The 18,974-nt window shown below is 43.4% G+C and overlaps 3 protein-coding genes across 5 annotated transcripts; 1 reads left to right on the top strand and 2 right to left on the bottom strand.

Annotated features, from left to right (window-relative positions):
* Positions 1-1,155: 1,155 nt before the first annotated feature.
* On the bottom strand, positions 1,156-6,810 carry ftr86 (finTRIM family, member 86). Of its 3 annotated transcripts, none has more exons than XM_030391827.1 (12): positions 6,645-6,810; positions 4,800-5,389; positions 4,383-4,478; positions 4,021-4,254; positions 3,752-3,914; positions 3,546-3,650; positions 3,382-3,432; positions 3,249-3,299; positions 3,097-3,135; positions 2,933-2,998; positions 2,630-2,832; positions 1,156-1,728 (listed from the first exon to the last, which is right to left on the bottom strand). In XM_030391827.1, the coding sequence occupies exons 2-12, from the start codon at positions 5,307-5,309 to the stop codon at positions 1,393-1,395; spliced, it is 1,854 nt and encodes a 617-aa protein (XP_030247687.1). In that variant the 5' UTR covers positions 5,310-5,389; positions 6,645-6,810; the 3' UTR covers positions 1,156-1,392. The 3 variants fall into 3 exon arrangements, with proteins under 3 accessions (XP_030247687.1, XP_030247690.1, XP_030247680.1); XM_030391830.1 differs by having other exon boundaries at positions 6,499-6,810; XM_030391820.1 differs by lacking the exon at positions 6,645-6,810 and adding an exon at positions 5,903-6,015.
* nudt8 (nudix hydrolase 8) lies at positions 5,945-10,641 on the top strand. Its single transcript, XM_030391847.1, has 5 exons — positions 5,945-6,081; positions 6,810-7,712; positions 7,799-7,931; positions 8,522-8,599; positions 9,664-10,641. Exons 2-5 carry the CDS (start codon positions 6,811-6,813, stop codon positions 9,847-9,849), a joined length of 1,299 nt encoding a protein of 432 aa, XP_030247707.1. The 5' UTR covers positions 5,945-6,081; position 6,810; the 3' UTR covers positions 9,850-10,641.
* On the bottom strand, positions 10,628-18,542 carry mfrp (membrane frizzled-related protein). Its single transcript, XM_030391839.1, has 13 exons — positions 18,110-18,542; positions 16,328-16,436; positions 15,381-15,515; positions 15,019-15,186; positions 14,707-14,926; positions 14,068-14,198; positions 13,844-13,969; positions 13,427-13,503; positions 13,193-13,341; positions 12,937-13,067; positions 11,887-12,021; positions 11,534-11,661; positions 10,628-11,316 (listed from the first exon to the last, which is right to left on the bottom strand). The coding sequence occupies exons 1-13, from the start codon at positions 18,161-18,163 to the stop codon at positions 11,092-11,094; spliced, it is 1,788 nt and encodes a 595-aa protein (XP_030247699.1). The 5' UTR covers positions 18,164-18,542; the 3' UTR covers positions 10,628-11,091.
* Positions 18,543-18,974: the final 432 nt, after the last annotated feature.

Below are 18,974 nucleotides of genomic sequence, written 5' to 3' on the forward strand. Positions count from 1 at the left end.
TCAGGCCAGGACACAACAAACCATCACCACCACGTGTAAAACGATAGTTTCATTGTCCTCCTGTGAATAGTGTTGAATTTCGCGGGTTTACAAGCACAAAACGAGGCTATGCTTGTAATGGCAGCAAAACGACTACAGGAGTGAGAATTTGAGAATTTCTGTCAAAATAAATCTCTGATTGAACACAATTATCGACTCAATGAATGACATCTTTGCTGTGTCAAGAGAAACGAGTGGTTGGACAAAGACCAATGAATGTCAAAATAGTTCTTACCAAATCCACAAGAGAACACTACAGATGTGACAGATAACTTATGAATGGAGATGAAGTTTAAAAGCAATTAGGTCACCGAGTTGTGGAGGATCTAAGAGAAGATCAGCAGTAGGATACTCTGGTTTATCCTTCAGTTAAAAGAGGTCAGTGTTGCACAGAGTACCCAAAAGTTATATATGAGTAAAAGTGAAGATATGTTGTTAAAATATGACTTTGGTTTAAGTGGAAGTCACCCAAACAAGTGTTACATAAGTAAAAGTCTCAAAGCATCTGACATTAGATGTACTTAGTATGTAATTTTGTCTGTAACTGTATTCAAAAGTAGAACAAGTTAAAGTAAATTATGTATAAATATATGTATTTCCATGTGTGTATATAATGTATACTGTGGTTCTGATTATTAGATCAGAAATTCAGCATTTATCTGGATGATTGGAATCAGTTGATTTTTGTTTATTTTTTTTATTTGCTAAATATTTTAAAGTCATTTTAAAATGAGCTGATTTTGCTTTGATACAGCAATCTACAAAGTAACTAGCAACTTAGCAACAAGTTACCAAATAAATCTATTGGATTAAGGTGTTCAATACTTGCCTCTAAAAATGTAGTATGTGCCAGTAAAGTAGCAGAAAATGGAAATACTCAAGTAAAGTACGAGTACCTCAGAATTGTACTAAAGTACAGTGCTTGAGTTAATGTACTTCGTTACACTACATCATTGCACAAAGGTTAAAGTATACTTCCGAAACTGTCTTTATAACATTAACACTTTACACTACAGGTCACTAAAACAATAAACACGTTTCCAGGGAAAACTTAAACGCTTTGAGATGTTAACCTTCATTCCAAAAAAACAATGTGTGAAGAAAAAGATTTATAGATTATATTTGTGTACTCCTTTATTAACGTATAAAGACATTTTAGATCACTTACATCGGTAAGAGTCGGTCCAAAAAGACATGTAAACAAGACATTCCTGATCATTTTTCTTTTCTCATCATACAAATCTCCATAGCAAGAACACATTCAATTCCTTTTTAAAATGTCATAATGTCACTTGCTTCAAGCAGGTTGTAGCAAAACAAAAAAACATACAGCCAAATTTAGTCATTTACAATTCAATCCAACTGGCAAATGGTCACTGTTGCCCCTACCCTTGCCCAGAACCTGAATCCTGGGTACAGTGGCCCAGTGAACTGGCTCTGGTGCCGGTGGATGAGATCAGCCTGGTCGTTGGCGATGCGGTAAAAGGCCAGAATCCCTGCATGCTGGTCCAGAAAGACGCCAATCCTTCGGGCCTTAGGCGAGCCCAGCTGTTTCTCCTTGCCGTCGTGCCAGAAGGAGAAGCCGGTCCCGGACCAGTACAAGCTCCAGGACAGAGCATTGTGGCCCAAACGGCTGTCGTCATCGGAACTTTTACGTTCAATCTCCTTGTAGGCCACGCCGATGGTGATCTGTGTGGTGGGACAGGAAAAAAATAGATAAGGACAGGAAGCTAATCCAGGTGTTTCCCACGTCCTCAAAAGGTTTATACATGCCCATTACTATTTGGATTTATTTAATAAGACTATGAGCTAACATTAATTCGAGAGGCTCTTTGAGGCTGCTTGTAATGACATTAGTGCTCTGAGCTATTGTTGACATGCTAACACACTCAAAATGACAATGCCAATATGCTGATGCATAGCAGGTAGTGTTTACAGTGTGTTGGCATGTTAACTGAACACAAAGTATGCCTGAAGTTGATGGAGATGTCAATATTTTTGCAGGTTTGCAGTTAACAAGTTATCATTTTAAACTGATGAGGATTTTTTCTGCAAACTTTCCTTTAAGGGATCTCTCAAGTCATTACACTAAATCCAGAGGGAGACATTTCAATCGATCGATTTTATTTTAAAACTTATTTTAAAAAGCTGCAGTAAATGCTACATTTTGGGCGTGCGTGAGCAAATACATCCCTGATCGAAACCAGTTGATACTTCTTCCATTTCTTTCAATATCTGGGTATACTTTGGTGAAAATTGTTCATTTTTATATCCAAGTTTAGAAAAGGGACAAGAGATATAATACTGGAGTCCAGCTTTTTTTTGGACAGACTGCTTATGAGGATGTGACTTTATTTTGCTCTTAAATATCAAGATTATTATTGTCACCTTCTGTGGCTGGAGAGCTGTTTCATACCTGCCATTTGGGCAAACAGGACCCTGAATCAATGGGTAACAGTTGCTGTTCGATTTAGTGCCACAAGTTTATATTAAATTCTTACAAATATAACCATGATTTCAATTCATTTACTATATGAAGCACATATCTAATTGAAGCCCCCCGTTTGCCCACTAATATCTAAGGATCCACCTTCTGGCCAGTCCACTCCACCTCCCAGTAGTAGGGGCTGCCTGCCAGGGGCTCTCTGCAGAGAACCTGTCTCCAGAAGTGGAAGCGCTCCGGATGGTCTGCTGGGTTCACGTTCTCAGCCCGCATCGTGGCCTTACGACCTCCATCTGACAGCTGGACATGGCGATACACCGTGTTGGGATCCATGGTGGGTTCGAAGCGAACTGAAGAGAGAGGATGCATTTTAGTGAAGACTCTGGACTAAAAAGGATTTGACACTGGGTTCTATAAACGGTTTCATAGTGTGGAGGGCCATAGACTCACACTTCAGCATTTCTTCTCTCGTCTTTGGTTCCGGATTAACGAGACCCATTGGTGTTACAGGCGTCGCTAGGAGGAAAAAAACCAAAAACGAATATCAATCAGAGATCAAAAGGTGTTGTAGTTGATTGATGAGTCCAGGCAGATCCTAATGCTTTTTTATTTACCATGAGGCAGAGGAGGGGAGGGTGGAGGAGGGGCAGAAGCTTCATGTCCAGAGAGAAGGGGAGAGAGGAAATCACACAGAATATCAACTACATGACATCTAACATAAGGGAAACTTTTTACCATTTACTGTAGCCAGCTTTCTTACTCTTACCTGTAGGACCTGCAGGATGTAGAGATGGCGATTTGGACGAATCTTTGTGCTCTTGGGGAAATAACATAAAAGTAGATGAAGCTAAATATTAACACTGCAGAGACAAAGATGTGAAGTTTTCAAGGTAACTTACGTTGAGGTCGTGGAGGTGGCAAAGGTGGAGGGTCTGTCATCATTTCATACACTGCGGGAGAGTGGAGGAATTGTGAGAAACAACAAAAAGATCTGAGGGGGTCCTTTTCTTCAGTTTAACTTGTTCTCAGCTTGAAATTCTGTTTGATTTTAAGTGAACCATACCTGTGTTTTGCGCTGTGACAGGACCACTGATGTTAGCTGCTGTAGTGCCTGCTGCTGCTGCTGCTGCTGCACCATTAACTGTTGGAGCCACAGGGTCTTGATTCACTACAACGAAAAGGAAAAGTGTTGAGAAGAGAAGAGAAGAGAAGAGAAGAGAAGAGAAGAGAAGAGAAGAGAAGAGAAGAGAAGAGAAGAGAAGAACTGACCTATTGTGACGATCTTGGCCAGGCTGGCTTTGCAGAGTTCCTGTATCGACTCCTGTAGTTCTCTCATGGCTGAGCGGACAGAGGCAACCACTGCCTCCTCCCGATTCAGTATTGACTCTCCGGTGGCACCAGTCTCATCCAGCGGCTCCATGATGTGAAAATTCTTCAGATAACACAAAGTTTAACCATAAAGTTTCCCATTTTAATGATGCCTGACCTCATCCTGTATTTACCCAGTGACCAGCACCACCCTGCCTCACACTCACTACCTTCAAGAAGCAGATGTGGTCCTGCATGTCGGCCAGCCTGCTCAGCTCCTCACTCCTCCAGCGCAGCTGTGCCACCTCCTGCTCCAGGCTGTGGATCTGCCCCTCAACCCGGCTGCCTAAGGCGGTCTCATGGGTGCTGAGGAGCTCACCGACCTCCTCGCCCGTTAGACTCATGTTCTTGATGAGCCCTGAGAATAAATATGTGCTCTCTTGCTGCAGAGCCTGCACCAGGGCCTGGGAGCGAACGGGTCAAGGATGAGGAAATGATGACAAGGCAAAGAATCTAAAAACTGTCACAAGGAAGACATCGGAAATGGTGACTAGGTGCAGAGATTTCGACACCATACGGAACAACAACCAACCTTGTGTTGGCGAGCAGCATGTGGAATCTCGATAAGCTTCTTTTCAGTCTCCTTGATTCTCCTCCGTACGTCTTCCTGCATCTGAACCAGCTCTTTCTAGACACACACGCACACATACACACATCATCCATGGCTTGGTACAAAAAAAAGAGTGCCACACACACACTCTTATGGCACTTTTTGATGAGTCATTTGTTGATTTCACAACATTGGCCAGAAAACACAAATGGCTTTGCATTCACGGTAAAGGCAGTTGTTTTACGAGTATTTCAAGTTCAGCTACATTTTCACAAATGCTACACTTGGGAAGACACAGCTCTGTATTTCATCTTAAACACCAAGACCAACATTAGAGAAAAACTACTCGGGACCACTGATGACATTACCCTGGTGATATCTGCCTTATCCATTACACACCTGTCTCTCCCTCCTCTCTTCCTGTGGTTTGAGCACGTGGTGTCCCTGGTGTCCATGCTGACAACACACCTCACACACACACTCCTTGTCTTCATGGCAAAACAGGTCCAGGGGACGGTTGTGTTGAGGGCAGGGTCTAGGCTCCACAGTGGGAAGCTTAGGGTACATGCTGCCTTGACGCGGCACTGTATCTGGTAGGACCTCCAGGTAGATAGGCATCGAAGGTGGGGCAGAGGAGACAGCTGTGGAAGGGCTGTGCTTGATGCTGTTGGTTCTCAGTTTCTCCATGGCCTCCACCAGCAAAGTGCTCCTGGCCAGCGAGGGACGAGGGCTGAAAACCTGCCTACACTGAGGGCAGCTGTACTGACCCTTGCTGTGTCCCTTGTCCCAGTGGCTCTGTATACAGACCAAGCAGTATGAATGTCCACAGGGCAGCGTGGCCGGATCCTTCAGGGTGTCCAGGCATACTGGGCAGGCAAAGGTCTCCTCTTCAGGCCAGGCTGAGGCCATGTGGTGCCGGTTAGAACGGAGAGGGATGAGCTAGTTTTGTTGGAGGTCAGACCTGGATGTCTGGACAACCTGGAGGTTCTCTGTTTGGATAGGTTATAAAAAGTAAAATAACGCAAGCAAGTCAGAGAAATTAAATCAAAGAGACCCGAGGGTGGCTGGGCTGAAATGCCAGTTCACATGAATGACATGCAGCTTTAAAACGAGAGGCGGGTTGGGCTCAGGGTGCGGCTGGTAAAACAGGTGAGGCGAGGAGTTTCTCCCGCTTACCTCATCGGTGCTTACCCGGTTTGTCAAATGGAAAAATGTGGCCCTCTTGAATAAATGGCAACTTTGTGTGAAAATGTTAGAAAAAGTTATTACCAACAATGAAATCATATAATGATCAGAATTTGAGCCAGACAGTGATGTTAGGCTCTTCTGAAACTAAAGTTACAGTGATCTCAGCCTTGGATAGTGCCAAGTCCATTGAGGACAGACAGGTTTTTTCACCTCTGAGGACGTGAGTCACGTGACTAGTGATGTAAACTGCAGAGATGGAGGGGGTTTCCCCCCCAATGACTTCATCTGTAAATAATGTAAATATTCATCCTCACCCCCACCCTACATTTACTTTCTGTAGATGCAAGCTGTGGAAGAGTTGTGAAAGAAGTTTGGCGTCATCACAGCGCAGTGAGGGCAACACTGACGCGCACGAAGCTGCCCAGCGCCATATTGACTAGTGGCAGCCGGCTTGCTAGCTGGGCAACAGGCCAGCTGCTGTTCGAGTGTTAAGGTCAGTGTTTTCTGCTTTCAAATCACATTTTGATCCTAAAAATGGGCGAGTGGCGTGTGTACTAACTTCGTGTGGAATATGTCCAGTGCTTACCACTGACACGGCTTAGGTATCGGGCTACGACATTAATCTCGCTTTGTTTTTGGCCAGTTGTATGCTAATGTGTTAGCAGGCTAGGCTGCGTGTACCCCGACAGCTGCTTTCGTAGCCTAAGATGGTCTTGACGACTACAAAAAACAGCTTTTTATAGTTCTAGTCGATGGCTGAGAAGCCACCAACCCGACACTTTGACTTGTGTTACTTTTTTCTAGACTGTCAACTTAGTTACGCTTGCTAACTAGCAGCTGTAGCTAGTAAGCCAAAGTTTGACAGGGATGGAAGTGATGGACTAACTACAGCCGACTTTTAAGGACTAACCGCTGAAATTTGTTGGTTTGGGGAATTGAGGCAAAGCTGAATGTAGTCGTCTATGTCGGTGTGAGAGCTTTGATAAACTCTCTAAGCTTAAGAAGTACTACAGTAGTGATTTCTCAGCCCAGATCAGCTGTGACCCTTCTGCTCACCGGCTCTCCAACACGTAATCAGTCCTCCTGCAGGTGGAGTCAGGAGTTACATTGACTGAACTTCACACGCAGTCGCGTTTTGGTGTAAATGGCTGATGAGCACAACGATCCTCATTAACCGGTGCCAGTCATACTGTCCTTGTCTGTTTCTATTTGTTTTTACAGGATGTTTAGGGGCCCTCAGATCCTGACTTGTCCCATTAGGCCATTGTTGCTGTTGAGAGACTCTCACCTTGCTGCTTTCTCTGAGCACACTGGTGCTGGATGGCAAGGTGCATCAGCCACGAAGGAAAGGCGATATGAAGGCATCCATGGAAGTAAGGAGGGTACATCATTGTCCACAGAGACTGGATCCTCTTCGACACAGCTGCCTTTTATTGGTACGGACTGTGATAATCGGCAGCTGAGAGAGGCTTCCATTCAAAGCCTCCTGTCCAAAGCCATTTTATCCAGCCATCATCGTCACCCCCCTCAGGTGTCTGCTTTTGCAAAGGCAAGACACGCATCTGATTCGTGGAAATGCACTGCAGTGGAAGATTTAGGTCAAAACCTCAAAGCTGTGAGCACTTACAAGGACTGTTTAATCAACACACCATGCCTTCAATCCTGGAGAAGTCCTTGGGACATTCGCCAACCTTCTCTCAGTTCCACGTATAAGACTCAGTGTAACCTTCAACGCCATTTAAATCACAGACGGCACATTGTTAGATCTTTCAGCTTGTCAACACATCAGCCATGGATTTTGAACCACTCTGAAAGTACACCGCATCCGTCCAGCATCTACTCTGTCCAAGCCCGAGCTGTTCATCAGGCTGCCCCTCTCGTGGCAGAAACCTGGAGAGACTGTCTATCTCTCGGGAATGAAAACAGGTGTCGAGAGAAGCTGGGGCCCAACTTGAAGCTGTACGAGGCAGAAAAGGGGGGAAAAGCTTCGAGTCAGAGCCAGGGAAAGAACCCGGCAAAATGGGCGGCAGTCCTGGTCTCTCTCTGCTCTGTCGAGGGCGAGCCGGCATTTCTCTTCACTCTGCGCTCCAGCACACTGAAGGGAAGGCACAAGGGAGATGTCAGGTGAGTGGGAGGATAGAAATAGGCTACACTATAAAGTAAGTATTAAGTAGAGTACGGCATCTGTTCTCATTTCCAGTCATTTTTAGTTTTGCAGGAGGAAAGAGTGATCCATCAGACAGAGATGTGGTGGCCACAGCGTTGAGGGAAGCCAGGGAGGAGCTGGGTGTGAATGTGTCAGCAGAGAAGGTCTGGGGCATCCTGAAACCTCTGAGGGACATGGTAAGTGTTATATCTGAAAGCGTTTAAGCCGTGCACCCACATGGGGAAATTTGATGATTTTAATTTTGTATCGTGAAACCCTTGGTGGTACACCATCGATTCAAAGTGGGATATAAAGTTATAAATAGGGCCACTAATTGTAATCATCAATTAAGCTGTCAATTATTTTTTTTGATAAATCACACACTCCTTAGATGTTTATAAAAAAAATGCAAATAGTGAATAATTTTAATCACAAATTTCAAGAGTTCACAGTGGAAACATGCTTGTTTAATCTGGCAAGCGATCCAGAACTGCAAAGGATTCTGTCGATTGCAAACTTGATAGATACATTGTTCCAGCACTCATTAGGTCTTGAGACACTCTTCATGTCCACTACAAACTGTCTCAGGTTTTACTATAAAGTTAGACCAGGGGCTAATAAATCTTCATAATAAATAAGAATGTGTTTGGGGACAGACTCTAGTCACTGTTAAAACAAGGCTTAACAGTTAATTCTACTTCATTCTACCAAATGTGAACATTTCGTGCTAAATCTGTGTCTGAATGTGACGTTGTTTCTGTCTTTTGTCTTTTGTCTCTCTCACCAGTCGGGGATGTTGATTGCTCCTGTTCTGGCTAACCTTGGTCCCTTGGAGGAGTTATCCTTCAAACCAAACCCTGGAGAGGTACAGTACATTGTATTTCTTCCTTGGTTTAAATGGTTTTGACGTGTCTAAATGACTGGAGGTTTTGTTTTTGCACATAGTGGAGATGTGTGACGAATAAGGTTTCAAGTTGACCAAAAATGTAAATAGGTTAAAACTGCAGATCAATGTAGTTTTTACCTTTGTTGAGGATGTTATTTACTCATTTTTAAAATCTCATCTTCAAAAATGTATTTTATTTGATGACACCAGTCAAAAATGTCATACCGGATAACGATAACGATAACGTGAATGAGTTTTCACATATGTTTTTTAGCGTTATCCCATATGACACAGGATTTTACGACGTAGTGTACCAGTGACTGAAAAGAGTAAACAAAGCACGTTTTAAGAGAGACTTTTTAACCTTTCACCATTGTTTGGGGGTCCTTTTGGGTCTTCCTGATGGCCTTACTGCCTCTCTGATAATGTGTGCCCCATAATGCCCCATAAATTTGCTCCAGATTGCTTGTTATCCCAGATGACATTGGCTGACATACCAGTTTTGGGACAAGCTGCTCCAAAGCATAACAATCCACTGGATGTCATATTTTTTGTAACATTTTCATATATCAAAAGGCAACACCCATACAATAATGCCTGGAGCAGAGATTTTTAAATTTATTTTCTTTTCAACTACTTTGTAGCTTTTTTGCATTTCATCATGAGGTCCGGACAGTTATCCGGTATGACATTTTGTGACCATTGTGTCTAATAACTCTTAAACTTTGTAAAACCCTCAATACATTTTCCTATCATTAGATAAACAGAGACTCATAGATTGAAATAATGTGTTTTTTACTAACATTTTTTGTATTTTTACTCCATAAATGTGCTTTGGACATCAAAATTGCACGTCACGTCATATCAAATCATGTTTTATACAGTTTATGCAAGTCTCTGTTTGTGCTGCTATGATGTCACACCACAATTGGCCTTAACATACTGACTTGGCCCTAACATACACAAAGGTTCATATCAAACTTTCTAGTTTCTGTTTAGAACCTAAGTTAAAAGTGGACTTAATCAGTCTGTTTCTGTCTCAGGTGGAGGAGATTTTCACCCTGTCCTTGTCCCACTTGTGCAACCCTCAAAACCGTGGCTACACGCACTTCCGCACCGGTGACAAGTATGGATACACCCTCCCTGTGTTTCGTAACGGGAAGCATCGAGTGTGGGGCCTGACAGCTATCGCCCTAGACCATACCCTGAAACTCATCGTTCCTCCTTAGCAATGTAAAGTACTTCAGCACATCTTCCATGTGGCGCAAACATTTGATTATGTCAAAACGTGCGGTCAAGCTATGTGCCGCAAAATCACATCAGGAATCAATGTGAACACTAAATGGTTTAATTCACTCGTTCTCATTTATGAAGGTAATTTCCTTTCAGGGAGTATCAGACTCAGGAAAAGGATTTTTCCACTTGTGCAACCTCTGAGCCTTGGTTTTTTTTAAAGAATCTGTTGAATGGATCATGTGTATAAAGATGATGGCCTGCTGTGCTGATGGCGTCGATGAAGACCGGGGGTTGGAAGTCCTGGCCATGAATGTGTAGAACAGCTATGGAGCAACATCAAGAAGCAGTGTCAGTGCTTAATTACACCTGATTGATTCTTACCTGAACAGTATCAGTATATATTATGGACTGCTTTATTTATATTCTTACGAATCCTTGTTTTATCAGCTTTTAAATCCTCTGTACCACCAGTTACCAATTTAACAGATTTCATCAAGTTAAATCAGTGAGTCAGTGAGATGACTTGCCGCATAGGTTTTACATGGTTTGACATGTTTTTTACAGGAGTCTTATGTTTCTTGCATTTTAACGTGTGGGCTCAGCAAAGCACAGCTGTGAGAGACTTCATAATTTCCAGTGTTATTCAACTGATGCCCATGAATCATTTGTTTTGATTTGATAATTCTCACGCTCAATCTAATTAGGACTGTTATTAACCCTGAAGCGATATTAGCACATCGTGTGGTGTGTTGATGAACAATGCAATAAAGGTTATCTTAAAGGTTTTCTCTGTATTCATTCAGTCTTCATCGGTGAGATCAGTTTTTACATGATTGACATCAAAAGCAATAAATAGTGCAAAAAGACAATTTACAACAGTTTGATTTCTATTGGAGAGGGAGATGGGAAAACCTTCATTTAGTCTTGGTATCTAAATCACGCAAAAAAAACCCTGAACATTTCATTTACATACTTGGAGGCTTCTAAAAATGACTGCTGCGCCACAGTTGTCTGCATGCACCACAGGCTTCGTAGGCAGTAGTGTGTAATGAGAGTTGCAGTCACGCTATAGTCAAAATGTGTTCAACAACACATCTCTTGAATGCCGTGTCCGGAAAATCAGTATCCAGGTCTGTGAAATGCGAGCTCATCAGTCCTCAAACACCAAAGTACACTCGGGTGGAGAAGTTCATCTCTTAAGAACAACGCAACTGAGAATTCAAACTCTTGAGGCCTCAAGGCAGGGAGCACTCCATGGGGTCCTGTGAGTCGGGCAGGAGGTGGCAGTTGAAGGGCCAGCTGAAGGAGAAGAGATCCAGGGCCTGGCTGCATTGCCTCTCAGCAGAGGAGCAGACGGAGCGGCAGGGCTGGAGGACGCCACCCTGTGGGCTGCACTGGGGCAAAAACATTCCACACACCAGCCTGCGCAAGGGCTCGAAGCACGCCAGCTCCATCAGCACCTGGATGGCAAAAATGGAGAAAAGAGGAGTGTGTGAGGTTGAACGTCTGGCTTGAAATAGCCGAACAGTTGTTGAAAGAAGCCATAGCTACCAGTTTATGTAGGGCTGTTAATGTGTTGTTGGTTTTTTTTATCAAGCGGCCCAGTTTTTGCGGATAATACAACAGCAGCAAGGAAATAAAAGGAAATCATGTAAGTTTTGAGGGCAGCTTCTTTACCCGGTACTGTCGCAGGAGTGTGGCGGCTTCTCTCTGATCAGCAATGGACAGCCAGATGTTTGGGAACGAGGTGAGGTTGTAGCTCAGACCTTGACACATCTCTACCTCGATGAACTCGCACGACGAGGCTGAGAGCACAGAGAAAAGGAATCAATCCTGTTCTTCTTTTTCCAACTTCCAGAGCCTTCAGTCTCTAGTATGCAAAGTAAATTATGATTGATAAGTGCCTCAGCGTTTTGCTAGTGACCTCTCTTTTTTTTGTTTGTTTTAGGAGCTATTTCAACATCAAAACAAAAACTACAGTATCAGTTACAGCGAGACTCTGATCGGGGTCAGAGATAACTTGGGCTTACTGAAGGGGGGGTAGGTGGAGTTTCCACAGCCCTGCTCGTCTGCTCCATCGGGGCAGTCATTCCATCCGTCGCACAACCACTGCTGCTGAAGGCACCCCCCTGTACTGCAGGCAAACTGGCTGGGACCACATGTCCCTTTGAATATGGAAAACATGCAAGACAGGGTTACAGAAAGCAACACACCACAATGTGAAGAGCAAAGGAGGAGGCACAGAGGCATAGGGAAAGGATGTGGGCCTCTGATAAAGTTTAACAAAGTGTCAGGTATAAACTGACAGGTTCCGAAGAGTAGATTTGGGTCAGAGAAGAAAGGAAAATGTTCAAAAAGAGGTAATATTTGATGCAAGGAGGAAAAAGGAACAGTAGTGACTAGGGGTGTGCCAAAATATCGATACTACGATATATCGCGATATTTCATCTTGAGGTACGTTATCGATACACTGGTGCCAAATATCGATATTTAAAAATGTTTTAATAAATAAATAAATATTTTTTTTAGCCCACCACCACCACCCCTCTTCGGAGGACAGCTTTATCTTTATTCAAACATAGGTATACAACCAAATACAATTTTAAAAATGGTTTAAGTAGCTCTGAAACCCACACATATAGATATTTAATGATAGTTGTAGTCAGTGTGTGTGTTAAGAAGAGACACTGTGCAATACACTCTTTGTTTACTTGGCTGTCATTCATGTGAAATTGATTGACCATGTTTTGTAAATCCTACGAAATGGATTCAGTGCAGCCAATAAATTCTGAATTTCTTCAGTGACACAGATATCGTGATGTATCGTGGATGAAATTTCTTGCAATATATCGATTATCGCAGAATCGCTGTATCGTGATATTATCGTTATCGTGGGCAAAATATCGTGATAGTATCGTATCGCAAGGTACCTGGTGATACCCAGCCCTAGTAGTGACAGGAAGTAAAAGCGAAGGAAGAAGGGAGGACATATGCAAAGACAAGAAAGTTTGGAGGGAAATGAAAGGCACCAGTAGCTCTTTGATAGAATATGATCTAGGTTTACAATAGCAAGAACTCACTGTCCAGTACGGACACAGCCTGGTATGTTGCGTTGAAGCCGCTGTCAGCCACTCCCTCATCAGCCACAAACACTACAGTCATGTGGGGTCCCGAGGAGGTCAGGTCCGGAGGGAAGGTGGTACCGCAAAACCTGAGGCAAACAAAATCTGCTTCAGAACACTGTGGTTATATAACTCCCATAAGGTGTGACACATTTTTTTTTAACCCTCAAAACGCAGGAAGCGACTGTAAAGTTATTGGTAACGCTGGTCTCACCTCCCCAGCACTCTCCCAGCTCCAGTATCAACGCTGTCGTGCACCTCCACGTAATCAAACTCACACACATCCTGAGTCTCCAGGCTGAAGTTCCTGAAGCTCAGTTTGATGACGTGACCCTCCTCAACGGTCACATACCATATGCACAACTGATGGGAAACGTTACATAAGATGAGTGGAAAACACACACATGTTATGGCCAGTTTGGAGTGTGTCACACAGTCACAAATGTACCTGCTGGTGAGGATAAGGCCTGGGATGGTTTGGACTCGAAAGGTAACCATTTGGCCCGTTCTTCTCCCCGCCACATTCTGTGAAAGGGTTTTTATGGTAGTAACAATGGCCAGTGTTAACTTTGTCTGCATTCGGGCTGCAACAAGCGACTATTTTAAATGCTCATCACAGTTTCCCACAACCCAAAGACTTTTCATTTATTGTTATTTATAACAATCCATGAAGAGTCTTCGGGTTGTGGGAAACTGTGTTTATGAAGGTGAAACATTTTGGTTTCACCTTCTTAAATGCGAAACCAAAATGTTTGCTGTTTATGTATGAAGAATGAAACGATGAGCAAAAAAGCTACTGATTTTCTTCCATTTGAGTAATCAACTATTCGATGAAACGGGCAGTTGTTGCAGCTCTAGTTCTCACCTTTGTGTTTATGGCTGCAGTTCGCCTCGTCTGATTGGTCGTGGCAGTTTGGGTGACCGTCGCACACAGACACAGGCAGCAGACAGCGGCCGCTGTCGCACATAAACTCTTCTCTGGAGCAGCTCTCTGAGAAAACACAAAGAGGACCCACACAGATGCACATGAACACAAATGGTCATGAATGTGAGGGTCCATGTATTTGCAGACACACACGGGGAACTAACTGTGTCCGGGCAGAATGGCCCTGTACTGTGCAGTGAAGCCGCTGCCTGCGATGCTGCCATCAGAGTGGAAGGTGACCCACACTGTGCTGCTGTTTGTGTTCACTGTTGGTGGCGCCACGTTACCACAGAACCTGCGGGAGGGAAGGGAAACAACTTTTAATAATCGTAACCTTTCATTTGAATAATCTGCTTTCATCTCCAATTACGGCTTTGGAGTAGCCACTTGAGTGTGAACTTTGCACTGTAAATTCTCAAAAGGATTTGTGGGCAAGTTGTGCAACATTTTTTTTTTTTTAGAATTTCATGAATCATGTTACGACACTTTCCAAGAATGCAAGTAAGCAAAAAGGTCAAAGTATTCTCATGCACTGAAATCTTTCCAAGAGGCTTTCAGTACCTAGAAGTGCTCTCCGGTTATAAACAAACCTTTGGTGCCATCTACCAACGATTTAGAGTAATGACATCAACCCAGATAATATAATAACACATAATATATAATGTATATCATTCCCTCCCGTTAAGTGGTTAAGTCCTGCAAACACTGTTACTACCTGAGGATAAAAAACGTATAAAACACTGCAGGCATTTTTGCTCTCTTCTCTAGAGTGAGAGTGAGTACAATGCAAAGCTCTGACCAACCTGGTGACCACAGAGGTCTGCCCTATCTGCTCCTGCACCTCGAGCCAGTCAAACAGACAGGGAGACGGCCCCTCTACAGCCAGAGAGGAAACGTGGACCTGGACCACGGAAGTGGGTGGGACTCGGATCACCCACACACACAGCAAGTTTGGAGGGTAGGAGCCGGGGTGGTTTGGAGAGCTGAAGCTGCCCTCCGAGTCAGTCAAAACCCCTCCACACCCTGAGAGAGGGAAAGGACAGAGAGGACGATTCCACTGGGTGAGGATGGACATAAATTACAATATAAGCAGCCATTTTGCTTGAATCTCTTACGTGTTTCAGATGGTGGGATCCTAGCGGGCTGTGGCGCGGCTGTACTGTCCAGGTGACTCCTGTTGGCGGGGATTGTGGGTAAGGTGGGGGATGCCCCATCTCCTGCACTCAGCAGGTCTGGAGGGTTAGTGGACAGCAGCTGATGCTCCACCGCCTGGCTTTTTATCTCTGAATCAGGGACAGAAACAGACAGAATAAATAAAGCACAAAGATACCTTTCTAGTAATAGCACAAACAGGGCAACATTAGCAAAACCATGATTCTTGATGTTTTCAGTTTGTATGGAATGTTTGTATGGAATCTGACTGTAATGTAAATCACTTGATCTGCGATGACAGATGAGGGCTGCAGCAGTGACTCACGTGTGAGGATTAGGGCCAGCGCCAGTCCGATGGCCGCCAACAGGAGCAGGGCAGCAGCAGAGACCACCACCAACCCCCAGCCACCCGGGGCCCGCAGACGCATCGCACACACCCCGAACACACCCCAGCCTAGGCCTGAATGATGGAATGCACACAGAACATAAACATGTGGGTATGTGACAGGACGAGGAAGATCTTCAATGCTACTGTCATGATTTCAACTCTCTGAATTCTCCGAACACCTAGTTTAGGTTATTAGAATGGTTTCATATGTTGTCGTCCTTAATTCTGCAAAGCTTAAAGAAATATTGCAACCATGTTACAAATTGCCTCCCTCTCACAATTGAAATTAAAACAAAAAATTTAAAACTTAAAATGAATATTTAATTTGATTGTGTATTTGTACACTTGTGGGTTTTTTTTTATTGCCCTTGCATAAAGTTGTTGAACTTTTTAGAGACAGATTGTAAACAGGAAAAATCTGAATTAAAGCAGCAGAAGCCGAGATACTTTTAGTCACTAGTAATCAGGAGCTGAAAACACAGAACCCCACATTTCACCTTTGTATTTAAACATCTACACCTCCAGTTTTTAGTAACAGGCTTTCTTTTAAAAATGTATAGTCCCAGATAGAGGCTGAGATAACCCCGACGAGATCACTATGACATCATTAGTGTTATACTTTAGGTTTTAAGAACGTTCTTCAGTGGTGAGATTAGCCATTACAAGCTAACTGATCTTTGATGTGTAAAATTGGTGGCTTGCCCCTTTAATCCTTGGTAACAGCTATCAACTATATTAACCATGTTTCACCAACACTCCCTGACCATTCCTCAAGAGATCTGGACTGAAACCAGCTGAGTTTAAGTGATGCAACTATGTTACCAGTACACATAATACAGTTCAAGGTTAGTGACAGAAAGCAGCGCGCTGATTGGTCGACTCACTGGCTGCTGGCGGTTTGATTGGTTCGGGGGTGGACGAGGACGTCCTGAATCCCTCCACCTTCTCCTCACGCTCCCCCTCCAGCTCAAAGGCAGGGTTGCAGAACACATTCTGGGGAAAAAGAGAACAGAGAGAGGTGGGAATCAAACTATCAATGAGACCACGTTACTTCAAGAAATAGATACATATATTCTTGCTCTTTCAAAAGAAAAGTTGAATTCAAATACAATGAACCTCGACTCATATGAACACACTCAGGGCCTCTGCTGCTACAGCCTACTGGTACGACTGGTTGCAAACTTTGGGTAGATACTGCTGCAAAAGAGTTCTAACTTTATTTTCTGTTTATTGTCTAAATCCTCACTCACAAGTTGTGAACTCAGTATGCTACACTTGAAGTGGACGGACACATCATCACATTTTAGTTTGATATGATAGCAAACAGCTTCTGATTCACACATCCGGCAGTTATGGGCCGACTTCAGAGTCCTGTGTTTGGCCACGTGACGCATACAGGCTCAATATTCACAGCGCCTTAGCTTTGTTTTTAGCCTTTACCAACTGCGGGAGGGAAAAATCAGGCTCATTAGCGGCTAAACGCTCCACTGTGTTTGTGAGCTGTTCATAACCTTGCCTGCGGCTTGGTGCTGAGCCAGCGGCATACAGAGGGTTTTAAGAGGAACCAAAACAGTTCAGTCGTGAGCTGGACGGTTAAACAATGAGCTGAATTAACCCCTCAACAATGTGTTCACGTTGGTTTCACATTCTTAATTGAAATGTTGTTATTGAAAAGAAAAAAATATTGATTGCAGACACTTTTAAGCAACAGATTGAAGATAATCATGGGAAATGTGGGTGAATCCAATGTGCTTTTATCACCTAATTACTAGGGCTGGGTATCACCAGGTACCTCGCGATACGATACTATCACGATATTTTGCCCACAATAACGATAATATCATGATACAGCGATTCTGCGATAATCGATATATTGCAAGAAATCTCATCCACGATACATCACGATATCTGTGTCACTGAAGAAATTCGAATTTATTGACTGCACTGAATCCATTTCACAGGATTTACAAAACATTGTCAATCAATTTCACATAAATGACAGCCAAGTAAACAAAGAGTGTATTGCACAGTGTCTCTTCTTAACACACACACTGACTACAGCTATCATTAAATATCTATATGTGTGGGTTTCAGAGCTACTTAAACCATTTTTAAAATTTTATTTGGTTGTATACCTATGTTTGAATAAAGATAAAGCTGTCCTCCGAAGAGGGGTGGTGGTGGTGGGCCAAAAAAAAAAAAAAGAAATTATTTATTTATTTTAACATTTTTAAATATCGATATTTGGCACCAGTGTATCGATAACGTACCTCAAGACGAAATATCGCGATATATCGTAGTATCGATATTTTTGCACACCCCTACTAATTACAGTACATTGACATTTACGCCAATGATGTACACGCGAGAGACAAGAGTACATTTACAGCCTGAAAAGATGACCAGCTTCAAATCAGCTAAGAAGGAGGATTGCACAATGCAGATCAATAACTGTAAACTAGCATACATGCAAATAAAACTGGAATAGCAGCGTTTCTAGTCCATGTGGCTTGAAATGAAGTAAAGCCAGCTATTCAGATGCAAAAAAAAGTCAGTTTCTTTGATGAGCCCAATGGACCACGACCAGTCTCCTGCTAAAAGTCCTAACTTTGTGACGTGCATCACTTTCATTACCCACCGTCATCCATCTCATCAGCATCACTCACCTTATAAATATCTGAAGAGTCTGAGTACACTGCAACTTGGCTGAGGTCCGACATCTTTGGATCACTGTCACTCTTTCACCACGCCTCCTCTTAAAATGTCAGGAGTGACAATGCCAAGAGAGCTGTTTCTACCTGAGGGAAGGATAAAGATAGCTTCCCTGGTTTTCTCAACATGGTTCACTTTTTTGCTCCGACAGCAAACTTCCACTGAAGTGCAGGAAGCTTACGGCCTTCTCTCCTCCAGCCCTGCAGAGCCCTTTGTCGGACATCCAGCAACGTAATCCAGGAAAAAAAAGGACAAAATAACGCAATATAACTCACAGCAAACACTTTTCACACTCAAAAACCATCAAATTATAAAAAGGATCCATGCCACTCTTCTGCTACTGCTGTCTGTTTTAACGGCATCAACCTGCATTTCTCCTGTTTCTTGATGTTGTGTGCAAGGTTACAAAAGAGTTTTAGAAACTCCTTCACAGTTCTGAACAAATCCAAGTCAGCTGAGAGGACTGAGCCCCCCAGAAGGAGGGAGGGAGGGAGGGAGGGAGGGGAAGGGGAGAAGGGGGTGAGAGTGGAGGTAGGGGTCTCTGTTAAATCTCTATAATTCCCTGTAATGATCTTTTAAGCCCCTAAAATGTTTAATTCACACGCACACCCACATGCCCAAACCCTGGCGAGCAGGTGCACAAACACAAATACATGTGAGCACTACACACCGTTTGTCAAAACACTGGCACAGGGACACAGCGCAGTCTGAGCGATTTAGTAATGATTCTGGGTAATTATGCATCAAAACAACAAGAGTGTTTCCCATGGTGAAAAAAAAGGAGGTGTTAAAGAGATTGTGAGATTTGAAATTGCATCA

This window comes from Sparus aurata, chromosome 2 (genome assembly GCF_900880675.1).
Source record: "Sparus aurata chromosome 2, fSpaAur1.1, whole genome shotgun sequence".
NCBI lineage: Eukaryota > Metazoa > Chordata > Actinopteri > Spariformes > Sparidae > Sparus > Sparus aurata.

What these genes read in the sequence shown, in the direction of transcription:
- mfrp (XM_030391839.1), bottom strand. Translation starts at nt 18,163, where the DNA reads ATGTCGGACCTCAGCCAAGTTGCAGTGTACTCAGACTCTTCAGATATT. An exon ending in CTGCAGCCATAAACACAAAG is followed by an intron (nt 13,504 to 13,843) that starts GTGAGAACTAGA and finishes ACCCTTTCACAG; the next exon opens with AATGTGGCGGGGAGAAGAAC. An exon ending in GGCTGTGTCCGTACTGGACA is followed by an intron (nt 12,022 to 12,936) that starts GTGAGTTCTTGC and finishes CCATATTCAAAG; the next exon opens with GGACATGTGGTCCCAGCCAG.
- ftr86 (XM_030391827.1), bottom strand. Translation starts at nt 5,309, where the DNA reads ATGGCCTCAGCCTGGCCTGAAGAGGAGACCTTTGCCTGCCCAGTATGC. An exon ending in ATGCTGCTCGCCAACACAAG is followed by an intron (nt 4,255 to 4,382) that starts GTTGGTTGTTGT and finishes GTTCGCTCCCAG; the next exon opens with GCCCTGGTGCAGGCTCTGCA. An exon ending in TGGAGTGGACTGGCCAGAAG is followed by an intron (nt 1,729 to 2,629) that starts GTGGATCCTTAG and finishes CCCACCACACAG; the next exon opens with ATCACCATCGGCGTGGCCTA.
- nudt8 (XM_030391847.1), top strand. Translation starts at nt 6,811, where the DNA reads ATGTTTAGGGGCCCTCAGATCCTGACTTGTCCCATTAGGCCATTGTTG. An exon ending in TGAAACCTCTGAGGGACATG is followed by an intron (nt 7,932 to 8,521) that starts GTAAGTGTTATA and finishes CTCTCTCACCAG; the next exon opens with TCGGGGATGTTGATTGCTCC. An exon ending in TCAAACCAAACCCTGGAGAG is followed by an intron (nt 8,600 to 9,663) that starts GTACAGTACATT and finishes TTTCTGTCTCAG; the next exon opens with GTGGAGGAGATTTTCACCCT.